A 15933-nucleotide genomic window follows, 5' to 3' on the forward strand; every position below is an offset into this window, starting at 1 on the left:
GAGCAAATATAGTGTGGTTCCTAAAGTGACGGACGCAGAATGTGTCCAAGGGGCCGTTGGGGGGGGGGGGGGGTTGGGAGCAGGCGTACTATCTTTGTGTGAGTGATCAGCAGTAGCAGGGAGAGGAGGCACTGGAGGTCTGATATGGGCCACTGTGGTTGGGGTGTGGTGTGCGTGTGCAGAGTCCATATGTGATTAGCCACAATGAATGATGTTCTCTGTTTCTCAGGAGAGGAATGCTCACAATGTCTCTGAGCATTTGAGGACTGGAGGTGGCCAGACTCACCTCCTCATGTTAAGCCACTTCGAGCAGGAGGCCCTGGAGCCTGAGAGACACCATGTGCCCAGGTCAACTGGTGTCGCTGAGGCTGGGGTGGGACAGCCAGGTATTTGAGGTGAACAGTGAGATCCGGTCTGTCGTCCCAACATCCACAGCTGATGATTGTTTGATTTGTTATTCTTGCAACATTGCTCGGTCACAGGGTGATAGAGTCAGAGTGTGGATCATAGAAAATGGTTCTTTGGCCCCTCGAGGTTGCACGTGTCAAATACCTTCCTATATCTCCTAATCCCATTTCCCAGCACTAGGCCTTGTATGCCATGGCTTTGCAACTGCACATCCAAACACATATTACATGTTAGGAGGGCTCCTGCATCCACCACCCTTTCAGGCAGTGCGTTCCACATTCCCAACACCCTCTGTGTGCCAAAGTTGCTCATCACTTCCCCTGTAAACCTCATGCCCCTTACCTTAAATCAATGCCACCTGGTTATTGATCCAGCAAGGGGAAAAGTTCCTTTCTGTTGACCCTATCTATGCCCCTCATAATGTTATAAACCTCAATTATGTCACCCCTCAATCTCTTCTGCTTCGTGGGGAAATAACCCCAGTCTATGCTATGTCTCCTCATAAGTCAAACTGTCCAGCCCAGCCAGCACCCTGGTCAGCGACCTCTGCACTCTCTCCACTGCAATCACATCCCTCCCGTGAAGCGCTGATCACAACTGCACGCAGAACTCTAGCTGTGGCCTAGGCAGTGCTTTCTGCACTTGTAACATGACCTCCCTGCTCCTATATTCTATTCCTTGGCTAATAAAGGCAAGTATGGCATTTACCTTCTTAAACACCTTATATACCTGTCCCACTACCTTAACAGACCTGTTGACATACCCAGCAAGGTCCCTCTGATCCTCTTTACTTTCCACGGTCTTACCATTCCTTGTGCATTCCTGTACCTTGTTTCTCCTGCCCAAGTGCAGCACCTCACACTTATCCACATAACATTCCATTTGGCATTCCTTAGTCCATCTGACCAGCCCGTCTGTATCCGCCTGTAATGTAAGGGTATCCTCCTCACTATTTGCCACCCCACCAATATTGGTGTCCATAGGTTCTGGAAGGTTGAGTACATTATGAGCCAGGGGGAAAGGGATGAAGTGTGTCACTGTGTGGACGCTAACTGATCCACTGTCCTTGTTGTTCATTTCAGCATCATCAGAGCCTGCCCAACAGGAGCAATTCCAGATGCCCCTTCTCACACCTGAGGGCCCTCAACTGTCACCAGCGTCACACCATCTCTGCCAGGCAGGCACCAGCGCAGATACTAGCACCTTGGTGGGAGATTGAACATCGGCTAGTGTCCCGGGGCACAGCGGTGAGGGCACTTCACAGTCACTGGAGGAGCTGGCAGAGACAGAGAGTACCCATGGTGCCAGCAGTTGGAGGATAGCAGGGGACCAGGTACATGCTCAGTCGGTGCCTGATGATGAGCCTCTGGAATCGTCCGCGATGCAGCAGCTGCAGGAAATGCGGCCGGGTGTGCGGGAGCATCTGGGGGAGATACATGAGGCTGTGCTTGGCTTGGTATCCATGATGGAGGGGTCCACATGGAGCATCACTGATGCAATAAGCCTCGTGTCTAAGCGCCATGCTTCCTTCCTGGAGAAAGTGGTGACTCTCGTGGAGAGGCTCCTGCAGGAGAACAATCAGCTTCTCCCAGGGTTACACTCGGATGTGCAAACCCTCACAGTACCAGTGGCCACAGCTGGTCAGTGCCAATGTGGGAGATGGAGTGAGCTTCAAATTTCCCAGCTCGGTGCCCGTGCATCTGCGGTGAGCAGGGACGTCCAATGTGACCTCACGTTGGCGCAGCAGCTGCCTGGCGTCTCTGCGAGCTCCTATTAGGGCGCTTAGGATGAGGGCAGCATCTCCTCCGCCCCTCTGCCAGTGACCATTTCATCCAGTGAGGCTGCGATGACTGGGGAGGTGCCAGCTGTGGAACTGGCAGCTCCCTCCCAGGCGGGACCAGCACAGGCTCCAGGGTCCAGAGGACGTTCGCCAAGGTCATCGAGGCCGACAGGACAGCAGGGTCAGCAGCTGGCTCAGATACCACTCCCAGCGAGAGGGCAGCACCAAGATACAGCACCTGCAAATGTTAGCATAAGGCACATTAGACACACCGGGAGTTTATCACTGGTTCTTTTGTGTTGGCCCGAGATTAGGGAATTTATATTTGTTTCTGTTTGAATAACCTTTTGTTTTGACTCTGTGAGAACTTCTGGTGGTGAAAATTAAAACCAGATGTGTTCCCATGGCTGAGGGCAGCTCCTTTGTTCTGCATTTCTATGTTTTACATACATGTCATGAGTGTTTGAGTGGACATTGAAGTTTATGTCCAAAGCCCTTAGATGCAGCTGATGACCTGGCAGATTTAGCACTGAAGTGCTGTGTATGAAAGCACCAGGCAATGCTGCTCCTGCTGATCCATGTGTGTGGAGCTAGCTGAAGGTTCTGGATTAAAGCCTCCTGGGTGTCCCTGCCTCCCTGGAGTATGCCCGGGTCAGCGTTTACCCCCTCAGCATTTCCCTGTCTGTGCTCATCCTCGGACTCACTGCTGGACTCATCGTGTGCAGCTGCAGCCACAGTGTCTACATCTTCATCGTCAACTGCATCCCCCCTTTCCAGAGCAAGATTGTGGAGAGTGCAGCATGCAGCCACTATCACAGAGACATGATCTGGGGGGTACTGGAGTGCACCCCCTGAATGGTCCAGGCATCGGAAGCACATCTTGAGAAGACCGATGGTTCTGTCCACCACAGCCCTTGTGGAGGCGTGACTCCTATTGTACCGCTGCTCAGCTTCTGTTCTTGGATGGTGGAGAGGCGTCATGAGCCACCTTCTGAGGGGATAGCCCTTGTCACCCAGCAGCCATCCATCCAGCCGGGCTGGAGCACTGAAGAGCCCCGGCACCTGGGAGTGTCTGAGGATGTAGACATCGTGGGAGCTGCCTGGGTACCTTGCACAGACTTGTAGAATCAGCATCCTGTGATCACACACTATCTGCACGTTCATGGAGTGGAAGCCCTTCCTGTTGATGAAGGCACCAGGCTCACCTGCTGGTGCCTTGATGGCCACATGTGTACAGTCTATAGCACCCTGGACACGGGGGAAGCCAGCAATGGCCGTGAAGCCTCTGGCTCGCTGTGTCTGACTTGCCTGGTCCCAGCGGAAGTGGATGAAGGTCAATGCCCGTCTGAACAGAGCGTCTGTAAACTGCCTGACACAAGTGTGGACAGCTGATTGGAAGACACCACAAAGATCACCCACCGAGCCCTGGAAGGAGCCAGAGGCATAGAAGTGGAGGGCAACTGTGACCTTCAGAACCGCTGGCATGGGGTGTCCACCCACACAGTTAGTGGAGATCTCAGGGCCAATCATCTGACAGATATAGTTGACTGTCTCCCTTGAGAGTCGGAGCCTCCTTTGGCTCTGCACCTCAGACATATTGAGGTAGCTGCTTCTCCGCCTGTAAACCCTGGCAGCAGGATAGTGGCATCATCTGCGGCCCCTTTTGCCTTGGACAACCTCTTGTCCCTGCGCCCCTTGTGCCTGCACCTGGCCTCCCAAAGGTGGGTCCCCTGGAGGCTGATTGTCCAGTCTTGCCCTCCTCCTTGTTCTATCCCTCCCTTCCTCCTCAGAAGAGCTGCCTCCAGTGGAGAGGTCAGAACCCGTACCCCCAGGCTAAATGGAGGCCTCTGGAAAGCTGCAGGCCTGAGAAAGATTCCTGACTGCAGAGAGCTGAGCTGAAGGTACAAAGGACAGAGAAAGCTGCTGGAATTTATTCTGAACTGTTACAGATCACACAGGCAAGTTTCAAAAGCTTTCTGCATTAAATACTCACAGACCAGATTCACCACCCCACTGAACCCTCATGTCCCGCCAGTGGATGAGTTTTGTTAAAAACTATCTTACCCGCCTGCCCTTGTCCCGACCAGAAGATGGCACGGGTGTCTGAAAATTGCCATTGATTGATGATTTAAGGGTCTTAACAAGCCTGTAATCAATGGCGGGCACGCGTTGATCTTCACCCTGCGCCCGCCCAGCGAAATATCACAATGGCCCAACCCCCTGCACGTCAAACAGAAAACTCTGCCCAAGCTTTCCTTTCATTATCACTGAAATCATGTGTCTGATGGTCTCCATGGTGTTCACATTCCTGAAGAGGAATTCCCTCCCCCTAATATGTGTAAGCTGATTTTTAAAAATTCATTCGAGGGATGTGGGTCTTCGCTGGCTGGGCCCAGAATTCATTGCCCATCCCTTGTTGCCCCTTGAGAAGGTGGTGGTGAGCTGCCTTCTTGAACCGCTGCAGTCCCTGTGTTGCTGGTGCAGGGTTTGATGATTTGTCAAAAGGAGGGAGCATTACTGTCTGTCTGATAGAACAGTGTCTGCAGCACAGAACTGGCTTCGCACTCTGACCTTCTGCTCTTCATTGAGTGAACACTTGCTTCAGTTTAATGTTAGGACTGTTAACACTGATAACAAAAGCTACTAGTTTTGTTCAATGTGTTCGACATTTATGGTTTCCATTATTGGTGACAGTCCTGTAACAGGTGTATATTTCACAGAAAACTCACAATGCGTTAGGTTTCTCAGCCTTTGAGTTAACTTTCCTTTCAAGTGCTGTTGTCTGAGCTAGTTGGATTACTGTAGCAGTTCAAAACTTGAAGAGGTGGAGAAAAGGTTTAATGGAATCGCAGCATTCCATCGAGTATGTGTCCTGAGAGATGGGGGAATTGAGAATCAGGGAGTTGACTAAATCACATTACATAGGAACACAATGGCCCACAGCTCTTCCAAGGGGGAGGGGCCATACCTGTGAGGTACACCAGGAGATGCGCTGCGGGACCCCGAGAAGTCCTCAGGCAAGGGGACTTCCCAGGAATTGCCTGGGAAGTTCAAACTTCCGTTCAAACTTCCATTCAAATCCTGTATTGGGAACCATCCAATTTAAATCACAGACTTCAGACAGTCCTGACTCACTGAGCAGGATAGTTACCAGCTGGAAGAATTAAAATCACTTCTAACTCTTGGGTAACTACAGTACTGAACCCTCCCGTTAGACCCCTCAATTACTTCATTACTCCCCTGGCTTCCCCCCCAAACCCCTGACTACAACCCTCAAACCCACCGACTACATCCCTCAAACCCACCAACTACAACCCTCAAACCCACCGACTACAACCCTCAAACCCACCGACTACATCCCTCAAACCCACCAACTACAACCCTCAAACCCACCGACTACAACCCTCAAACCCACCGACTACAACCCTCAAACCCACCGACCATTCCTCAAACCCACCGACTACAACCCTCAAACCCACCAACTACAACCCTCAAACCCACCGACTACAACCCTCAAACCCACCGACTACAACCCTCAAACCCACCGACTACAACCCTCAAACCCACCGACTACAACCCTCAAACCCACCGACTACATCCCTCAAACCCACCGACTACATCCCTCAAACCCACCAACTACAACCCTCAAACCCACCAACTACATCCCTCAAACCCACCGACTACAACCCTCAAACCCGCCGACCATCCCTCAAACCCGCCGACCATCCCTCAAACCCGCCGACCATCCCTCAAACCCACCGACCATCCCTCAAACCCACCGACCATCCCTCAAACCCACCGACCATCCCTCAAACCCGCCGACCATCCCTCAAACCCGCCGACCATCCCTCAAACCCACCGACCATCCCTCAAACCCACCGACCATCCCTCAAACCCGCCGACCATCCCTCAAACCCGCCGACCATCCCTCAAACCCACCGACCATCCCTCAAACCCACCGACCATCCCTTGTTGTGGAACAGCCGATGGGAAACGCTGAGCTGCTCAAATCCAAGGGAAACTTGAAACTGCTCCCACAACTCTTTTGTAATTTATATTTTTATTTCGAGATGCATGCCTTGAATTCAATAGTAATAAGTCAACCAAGTCTTAGAGGTCTTTTACAAGACTAAATTAAACATCTATTAATAAAGGGAAAGATTTTAAGCACATACATAGATCTACAAATTGCTACTATGATAACTCCTAGCTCCCCTAATTAATCCAACCCCCAGTTATATCTCTGTTAAGGCAGCAGTAAAAACAAAATAGATTTTAACAGACCCAGGCAAAGCATACAATGCCCTGGACAAGGATATCACAGTGAAATCTCTTAGCTTCGGTTCCTATAGGCAGCAGTTTGGTACATAGAGGCTGGAGGCTTTTCACACTTGTTAGATCATAGAATGCCTTCCTCCTTACACATAACCTCATCTCCTCTTTAAATGTTTCACCCTTTTTAATATAAATTTCATTGTTCCAATATGACTTTGCAACTTTGCTTTTACTAGAATATAAATCTTTCATGGTGCTCATATTATGAGTAATCATTGGGAAAAATAAACACATTGTTTGGCTTAGTCTCTGCTGGCTAGGTGTAACATCTTACCATCTCTTTGAAATTCAAACTAATCTAATTTAACTAAAAATGCAAATGTTCTTCACACCTCACATTCTAAAATTTCAGCCATGTTTATGTATTTAGCATTTCAAACCTAGTTTCCCTTCTCATACATCAGTCTCTGGATAAGGGGGGAAAAAACGTGCCCAACATCACCCTCATACTGATGGCCACCTTTGTGTGTGGCTGCATCAAGCTGTGTGTAGACCCTGGGTACGCAAACACCAAGTGTCACTACATGCTGAGGTTCTACCTGTCCCCGGTGTTGTGAAGGATGGGTCTGGTCACGCTGCCGCGGAACACTCCAAGTAGTTGGACCGTGCTGTACCACCTGTCCCTCGTGGGAAAATTTATGCAGAGAAACACCTTTGACCACAAGTCCATCAGGCAGTGGTCGGCACGTAACGTCTTAAAGGCCCTGAGGGACAAGGAGAGGGTGGATCCTGTGGGATGGTTCCCCAAGCAGACTGACAAAGTCATTTGGTAGAATGCCTCATCGCCAGAACTTTCCAACAAGCACCAAGACGTAGCTTGGCTGGTGGTGAGAAAGACACTCCCCGTCAGATCCTTCCTACGCACCATGAGTCTCACCCCCTCTGCATGTTGCCCTCGAGGTGGCTGTGGTGGGGACGAGACCGTTGTTCACCTCCTTGTGGATTGTGCCTTTGCAAAGAAGGTCTGGAGAGAGATGCAGTAGTTTCTGTCGAGGTTCATCCCGAGCAGTTCTGTGACACAGGACTCTGTGCTCTATGGACTGTTCCCAGGGACACACACCGAGACAAACATCAACTGCAGCTGGAGGATCATCAACTCAGTGAAAGACGCTCTTTGGTCTGCCCGAAACTTATTGGTTTCCAGCGCAAAGAGTTGTCCCCGACCGAGTGTTGCAGACTGGCACATTCCAAGGACTATGTGCTGAGGGACACAGTAAAGCTTGGGGTAGCCACCAATGAGGAAAGGTCGCTGTCTAAGACCTTTCTGCCACAGTGCACCGAGGGACTGGGAAAGGGATAGACCCCTCGGTATGGCTCACAATGAATGTACGTTGTGAATACTAAATGTATCATCATTGTATTGAAGCACTGCAGAGTGCAACATGATGTATGTGGATAGTGCAATGGGATTGGAGTTGTCTATCTGTAATGACCATATTGAAATGTCTGTAATAATTCATTGACTGTACTGAAGCACCTCATGATCCATATGTAAAAGTTGATCCTGATTGTACTTTTTGTGATGGTGATTTAGAAATGGTTTGTAATGTTCTTCCAGATATTTTGAGAATAAAGTATATTTTTTCAAAAAAAAAAGTGCATGGAGATTCTCTTTGAGTGTATGACTCACACTGAATGCGTGCAGTGAATATTACAGGTGTTAGCACCTCAGAGTGTATCACAATCTCTGGAGACACCTTAAATACCATTGCACTGTCTGTTATGACCATGTTGAAATGTCCGTCATGTTCCTTGATCATACTGAAGCAGTTTTGGATGCCACATGATCTAGGTGGAAAACTAAAATCTGATTGCGCTTTTTAGTGATGGCCATTTGGAAATGGTTTGTAATGTTCTTCCAGAAATTTTATGAATAAAGTATAATTTGCAAAAAAAACCCCACAAAGTTCAGGGAGACGGCCAGTCGCCAGATCACTAAGTTTCCAATGACTTAAGTACATTTTAGGATGATGAAAGGGACAGGTCTTCTGCTCTGCTGTGTTGGTTCTCAGACTTGCCCTTGAACATCAACTCCCCCAACAGTTGTCTCAGCCCTTGTGGTTGATGTGTGATCTTGCCCCTCACAGTGGCTGTTTCTTACTTCCTCTTAATGCTTTGATGTCACTATTGGTTAGAAGTAGAGAGTTTTGCAGTTTCATTTTGACACATTGCACGCTTGGACACACCACAGCATGCGGACCAACAATTTGTAAAATAATCGTCCAAGATGATCATTATTATCCTCGTTGTCACCTTGATACTGACCCTCTCTGCTGGTGTCGGCAAGTACAGTTTGAGTGGTTGTTGCACTGATTTCTGTTACTAACGATGCTTGTGGGTTTTAGGGTGTCTTTTTTCAATCACTATATCTCTGTGTGTGTTTGTCAGACAGATAATTCGTCGAAGAGGTCATGCTGGTCTTGTTAATGTAGATCACAAGCTAGCCGTGTTGTATTGCGACTATTCTAATCGTTAAGATAAAAGCCAAAAAACTGCGGATGCTGGGAATCCAAAACAAAAACAGAGACAGAAATAGCTGGAAAAACTCAGCAGGTCCGGCAGCATCTGCGGAGAGGGACACAATTAACATTTCGAGTCCAGATGCTGTCAGACTTTGCTGAGTTTTTCCAGGTATTTCTGTTTTTATTCTAATCGCTAAATCAGTGAGGAAATTGCCAATAGGTGAAGGGATTTGATAGGGTGGATGTGGAGACTTGTGGGTCACTCTAGAATAAAGGGGGCCACGAATATAAAATAACCAAGGAAACAGGGATTGGCAGCTCACTGTCGCTGGGGGTTGCTAACACCAGTGGATAGGTCATGTGAAAAGGGGAGGTTTGCTGTCTTTGTGAGGGATGGGGGTGGGGGAATAAGAGCGAGTGTGAGAACACTAGCACAGACCCGCTGGGCCGAATGGCCTTTTCACATGCCGGAGATTCAACGGAATCAAACTCCACGTTATTGTTTGAACAAAGCCGTGTAGAAACCAGGACAATCGTTGAGCATTATTGCAAATGCTCAACACAGAACAAAGAGATAAATTGGGAAGTTTAATTAACCTATAACATCGAAATCGAGACTAGATTAGACAAGCGAATGAAGAGAAACGAGTTGAAGGGATAGGGGAAGAGGGTGGGTAAATCACAAAGCGTTTGCTGACGGCGAGGTGAAGGCCGATTATGAAGTGGTTGAGTTAATATCCTTGTAACTTGTGTGTGATCCTGTGCGAGAACGTAAAAAAAACAATCCTATTGGCTTTTATAACCTCAATGAATTTGTGAAGGGGATTGGGGCTAAAGGGGATTGGGACTAAAGGGACTGAGACTAAGGGGATTGGGACTAAGGGGGATTGGGACTAAGGGGGTAGCTGTTTCAGACAGAGGCTGCAAGTACATTGGGTTCAATAAGCCACTACCTACACTCCTAACATTCTGAAATTATAAAGAGGGAGAATTAGCTGAATTATCTCCACAAAACCAGCAAAGCCTGATAGTGGTCTTATAACAACACAAAAATAGATGTGAATATTCTGGGACAGGGAGGTGAAGCTTGGGTTTCAAGGTGCGGTGAACTTCTGAGAAACCTAAACAGAATATTCCATCACTTATTCTCAACTAGAAACAAATTCAGCTGCACAAAAACTCACAGAGCTTTGATAAATTTGAGTTGAGAACCTGCAGAAGGAAAATGTAAATGCTAGAGACAGAAGAGTTCATAAGTGGAAAATACTGTTTTTAATTTCACATGGATCACGACATAGGAGCAGGAGTAGGCCATTCAGCCCTCGAGCCTGCTCCACCATTCAATAAGATCATGACTGACTCCCATGACTTATCTATCAAAAATCTGTAACTCTGCCTTGAATCAGTTCAAAGATTCAGTCTCCACCACTTTCTGGGGAAGAGAATTCCACACAGCAATGACCCTTTAGGAGAAACAGAATCCACATCTCTGCCTTTAAACTGTGTCCCCTAGTTCTAGTCTCCCCCACAAGAGGAAAGATCCTCCCACTACCCACCCTGTCAACTTCCCTTGGGATCTCATATGTTTCAATAAGATCACCTCTCATTCTTCTAAATTACATTTTGAAACAGCCTATAATAAACTTCACACCATAAATCGGGATCATACAATGACCTTGCATTATTTCCCAACACACCATCTGACTGTTTTATCTAAACATCCAAAGTATTGCACCTTGTAAACACAGCTACAGTCTATACAGAGTAATACACCGAGTAACTGATGGAATCACCTCACAGCACAGAGGAAAGCCATTTGGTCTGTTGGGTGTCAGCACTCTGTAAAACCCATCCAATTAGTCCCACACACATTGCATTTTCCTGAGAGCATTGCAAATCCTTCCTCATCAGGTATATATCCAAACTCAGCTCCTGACCTCATTACAGCCTTGGTTCAAACATGGACAAAAGAGCTGAACTCCTGAGGTGAGGTGAGAGTGACTGCCCTTCACATCAAGGCTGCATTTGACTGAGTGTAACGTCAAGGGGTCTGAGCACAACTGGAGTCAATGGGAATCAGGAGGAAAACTCTCCTCTGATCGAAGTCATACCTAGCACAAAGGAAGATGGTTGAGGTTAATCACCTCAGCTCCAGGAGTTCCATCAGGGTAATGTCCTCAGCCCAACCATCTTCAGCTTTTTTTTATCATTCATGGGATGTGGGTGTCACTGGCTAGGCCAGCATTTATTGCCCATCCCTAACTGCCCTTGGTCAGAGAGCATTTAAAATACCAACTGCATTGCTGTGGGTCTGGAGTTACATGTAGGCCAGACCAGGTAATGATAGCAGATTTCCTTCCCTAAAGGACATTAGTGAACCAGATGGGTTTTTACAACAATCACTTCATGGTCATCATCACAATTTCAATTCCAGATTTTATTGAATTCAATTTTTACCATCTGTTGTTGTGAGATTTGACCACAAGCCCCCAGAGCATTACCTGGGTCTCTGAAATACCAGCCTAGTGACAATACCACTACGCCAGCCCCTTCCCCTTCCTTCTGTCCTTCCTGCTATCATGAGGTCAGAAGTGGGGCACTCGCTGTTGCTTACCATTGAAGTAGCCCGGGATAGCAGGTAACAAAATCTGTACAACATCCAGGCTTGGTCTAATAAGCATTTGTGTCTTGCAAGTGTCCCCTGCAGCAAGGACCATCTTTAAAACGGGAGAGTCTAACCATCTCCCCTTGACATTCAATCGTGTTACTGTTGCTGAATCCCACACTGTCAACATCCTGGGGGTTACCATTGATCAGAAAGTGAACTGAACCAGCCACACAAATACTGCAACTACAAGAGGGAAGGCAGTGGTGTAGTGGCAGTGTCACTGGTCTAGTAAGCTAGAGAGCCAGGGTAATTCTCTGGGGACCTGGGTTCAAATCACCCCATGGGAAATCTGGGATTAAAAGTTTACTGATGACCTAGAACCATTGCTGGTTGTTATAAAAAGCCAACTGGCTCACTTTAGAGAATGTTTAGCCGACATATGACTCCACACCCAAGCCATGTGATTGACTTTTAAATGGCCTAGCAAGAACCACTCAGTTCTTAAGGGCAATTCAGTTGGTAATAAATGCTGGCCTAGCCAGAGATACCCCCATCCCATGAATGAATTTTTTAAAAAAAGAAGCAAGTCAGAGGTTAGGAATTCTGTGGTGAGTAACTCACCTCCTGACTCCCCAAAGACTGTCCACCATCTACAAGGCACAAGTCAGGAGTGTGATGGAACACTCTCCATTTGCCTGGATGAGTGCAGCTCCCACAACACTCAAGAAGCTCAACACTATCCAGGACAAAACAGCCCCGCTTGATTGGCACCACATCCATAAGCATTCACTCCCTCCACCACCGATGCACAGTAGCAGCAGTGTGTACTGTCTACAAGATACACTGCGGCAACTCACCAAGGCTCCTGAGACAGCACCTTGAAAATCAGAGACTGCAGCCACACAAAAGTACAAGGGCAGCAGATAGATGGGAACACCACCACCTGGAAGTTCCCCTACAAGCCACTCACCATCCTGATTGGAAATATATCGCCGTTCCTTCACTGTCGCTGAGTCAAAATCCTGGAACTCCCTCCCTAACAGCACTGTGGGTGTACCTACACCACATGGACTGCAGCGGCTCAAGAAGGCAGCTCACCACCACCTTCTCAAGGGGCAATTAGGGATGGAAATAAATCTGGGCTTGCCAGAAATGCCCACATCTAGGAACCAATATAAAAAAGTCCCCTCAAGATGCATTTTGTTTATCAGATAATGGGTGATTGGCCACAGTTCAATCCATTGACACAATAAAGTTATCAGTGCAGCATCACAACTTACAGCAACCAGCACTGCCACACCAATTAATGGAGGCTCTTTATTACAGAATGATACAGCACAGATAAAGGCCATTCTGTCCATCATTCCTGTGCTGGCTCTTGGAAATCTATTCATCTAATACCACTCACCCTGTTATTTCCCGTAGTCCTTCAAAAATGTTCCTTTTATACAGAATTACAATCAATTACATTAAAAACACAACACAGAATCAGGTCACTTTACCCAACTAATTTGCAGTTTCTTTACTGGCTCACGAGACGTGGGTGTTGTGAACAATGGCAGCATTTATTGCCCATCCCTAAATTCCCCCTGAACCATGGTCCTGTAGTCCATCCCCATTCAATTCACTCTTGAAAGTGACTGGGTGGATAAAGGTGAACTGGTTGGTAAGTGGCGAGTAGCTGCTGATCAGACAGGTGGTGAGATTGGGAGTTTAACTGCAGTAAATGGGCTTCTCTCTGAGCAGGAAACTGCTTTGGACTGGGCAGTTTATAATGTCGAATTTTTAGGCAGTGCAGAGGGTGATGTCAGACAGAGAAACCTAATTATATTTCTTACATCTCATTCAAATGAGAGTGAATGATGCAAACATGCTCTTTTCCAAATTCTTGTTTTCTCTATTCCAGAGGTTGTATAAAATGTTAATATTCCAGTTTCAATGTTAGTTTTGATTATTTTCAGTTCTGTTTATTTTCCAGCTACAGTGCAGAAACCAGTGCTGGTTCAGTCCCCGCCAGTGCACAGTGTGAGAGTGGGTTGGACAGTGAGTTTCCAGTGTGTCATGGGGAATGCCAATGTTAGCCACGTTACTGTCACCTGGTACAAGGCGCAGCCTGGATCAAGCAGAGAGTTGCTGATCACACATGATGCTCGGAACCACGTTCACCGTTACCCGGGTGTTACATCACGCTTTCAACCTTCTAGGGATGTCACCAATAACAGCTACGTACTGACCATTACAGGCGTGGACCCCAGTGATGTTGCTATATACATTTGTAGCGTGCGGGGATCAAGCTATGGAGCAGGGACCCTGCTGAATGTGACCAGTAAGTAAATCTTAGCATGTTCACAGTAACAACATCACACCAAGCAACTGTTAATGATCAATTAGCAGGGGAAGGGTTTTGGGTGGGGTGAGTACTGGGGAGTTGCAGGGGAGAGTCCATGATCATGAAGGAGGTTCTCCCAGGACGAGGCTATCCCATTGCACTTCGGATGTGCTGATGCCTGCGATGTCCCCAAATGCAGGATACTCGACTGCAAAATTTGTGGCAGTGGGGAGACTGCGTTCACGCTCTCCCCTGAAAAAATAACCCCAGGAAGGAGCTGCTCAAGGTTCATGAGATTTCTGAGAAGAGCAGGAATCTAAAATCCTGCACTGCTCCTGAAGCAATCCTTGGACCATATAAAAAATGCAATTGACAACTGAGGTGAAAAACTGCAATTGGACACAGGAAAGTAGACAAAAATAGATACAGAAATACCTGGAAAAACTCAGCAGGTCTGGCAGCATCGGCAGAGAGGAACACAGTTGACGTTTCGAGTCCTCATGACCCTTTAACAGAACTGAGTAAAAATAGGAAAGGGGTGAAATATAAACTGGTTTAAGGGGGGGTGGGGGGTTTGTTGGGACAAGCAAGCCAGTAATAGGTGGAGATAACCAAAAGCTATCACAGACAAAAGAACAAAGAGGTGTTGAAGGTGGTGATATTATCAAAAGGAATATGTTAATTAAGAGTAGAAGACAGGACAGATAAGGCTATATTGGGGGTGGGGGAATACTAAAAGGTAGAAATAAACAATAGGTGGAAATACATTTAAAAATAATGGAAATAGGTGGGAAAAGAAAAATCTATATAAATTATTGGAAAAAACAAAAATGAGGGGGAAGAAACGGAAAGGAGGTGGGGATGGAGGAGGGAGTTCAAGATCTAAAATTGTTGAACTCAGTATTCAGTCCGGAAGGCTGTAAAGTGCCTAGTCGGAAGATGAGGTGCTGTTCCTCCAGTTTGCGTTGGGCTTCACTGGAACAATGCAGCAGGCCAAGGACAGACATGTGGGCATGAGAGCAGGGTGGAGTGTTAAAATGGCAAACGACAGGGAGGTCTGGGTAATGCTTGCGGACAGACCAAAGGTGTTCTGCAAAGCGGTCACCCAGTCTGCGTTTGGTTCTCCAATGTAGAGGAAACCGCATTGGGAGCAACGAATGCAGTAGACTAAATTGAGGGAAGTGCAAGTGAAATGTTCCTTCACTTGAAACGAGTGTTTGGGCCCTTTGATGGTGAGGAGAGAGGAAGTGAAGGGGCAGGTGTTACATCTTCTGTGGTTGCATGGGAAGGTGCCGTGGGAGCGGGTTGAGGAGTACTGGGTGATGGAGGACTGGACCCCCTCCCACGGCACCTACCCATGCGACCGCAAAAGATGCAACACCTGTCCCTTCACTTCCTCTCTGCTCACCGTCCAAGGGCCCAAGCACTCCTTTCAAGTGAAGCAACATTTCACTTGCACTTCCCTCAATTTAGTCTACTGCATTCGCTGCTCCCAATGTGGTCTCCTCTACATTGGAGAGACCAAACACAGACTGGGTGACTGCTTTGCAGGACACCTGCAATCTGTCCACAAGCATGACCCAGATCTCCCTGTCGTTTGCCATTTTAACACTCCACCCTGCTCTCATGCCCACATGTCTGTCCTTGGCCTGCTGCATTGTTCCAGTGAAGCTCAACACAAACTGGAGGAACAGCACCTCATCTTCCGACTAGGCACTTTACAGCCTTCCAGACTGAATATTGAGTTCAACAATTGTAGATCTCGAACTCTCTCCTCCATCCCTACTAGAGCCTTATCTGTCCTGTCTTCTACTCTTAATTAGCACATTCCTTTTGATAATATCACCACCTTCAACACCTCTTTGTTCTTTTGTCTGTGACAGCTTTTGGTTATCTCCACCTATCACTGGCTTGCTTGTCCCAACAAAACCCCCCACCCCCACCCCCCACCCCACCCCCCCCACCTTAAACCAGCTTATATTTCACCCCTTTCCTATTTTTACTTAGTTCT

At 47.6% G+C, this 15933-nt stretch overlaps 1 protein-coding gene and 1 non-coding gene across 2 annotated transcripts in view; both read left to right on the forward strand.

Moving 5' to 3' along the window:
- Positions 1 to 13607: 13607 nt before the first annotated feature.
- Positions 13608 to 15933, forward strand: part of LOC121275259 — a 37764-nt gene continuing 35438 nt past the window's right edge. Inside the window, exon 1 of the mRNA XM_041182695.1 lies at positions 13608 to 13919. Within this exon, the coding sequence (XP_041038629.1) occupies positions 13655 to 13919 (265 nt within the window). The 5' untranslated portion in view covers positions 13608 to 13654. The remainder of the gene's footprint in view (positions 13920 to 15933) is intronic.
- Positions 14018 to 14176, forward strand: LOC121275571. Its single transcript, XR_005942518.1, has one exon. It is a non-coding gene; the product is annotated as a U1 spliceosomal RNA (small nuclear RNA).

The sequence above is a fragment of the Carcharodon carcharias genome, chromosome 2 (assembly GCF_017639515.1).
Source record: "Carcharodon carcharias isolate sCarCar2 chromosome 2, sCarCar2.pri, whole genome shotgun sequence".
Lineage (NCBI taxonomy): Eukaryota > Metazoa > Chordata > Chondrichthyes > Lamniformes > Lamnidae > Carcharodon > Carcharodon carcharias.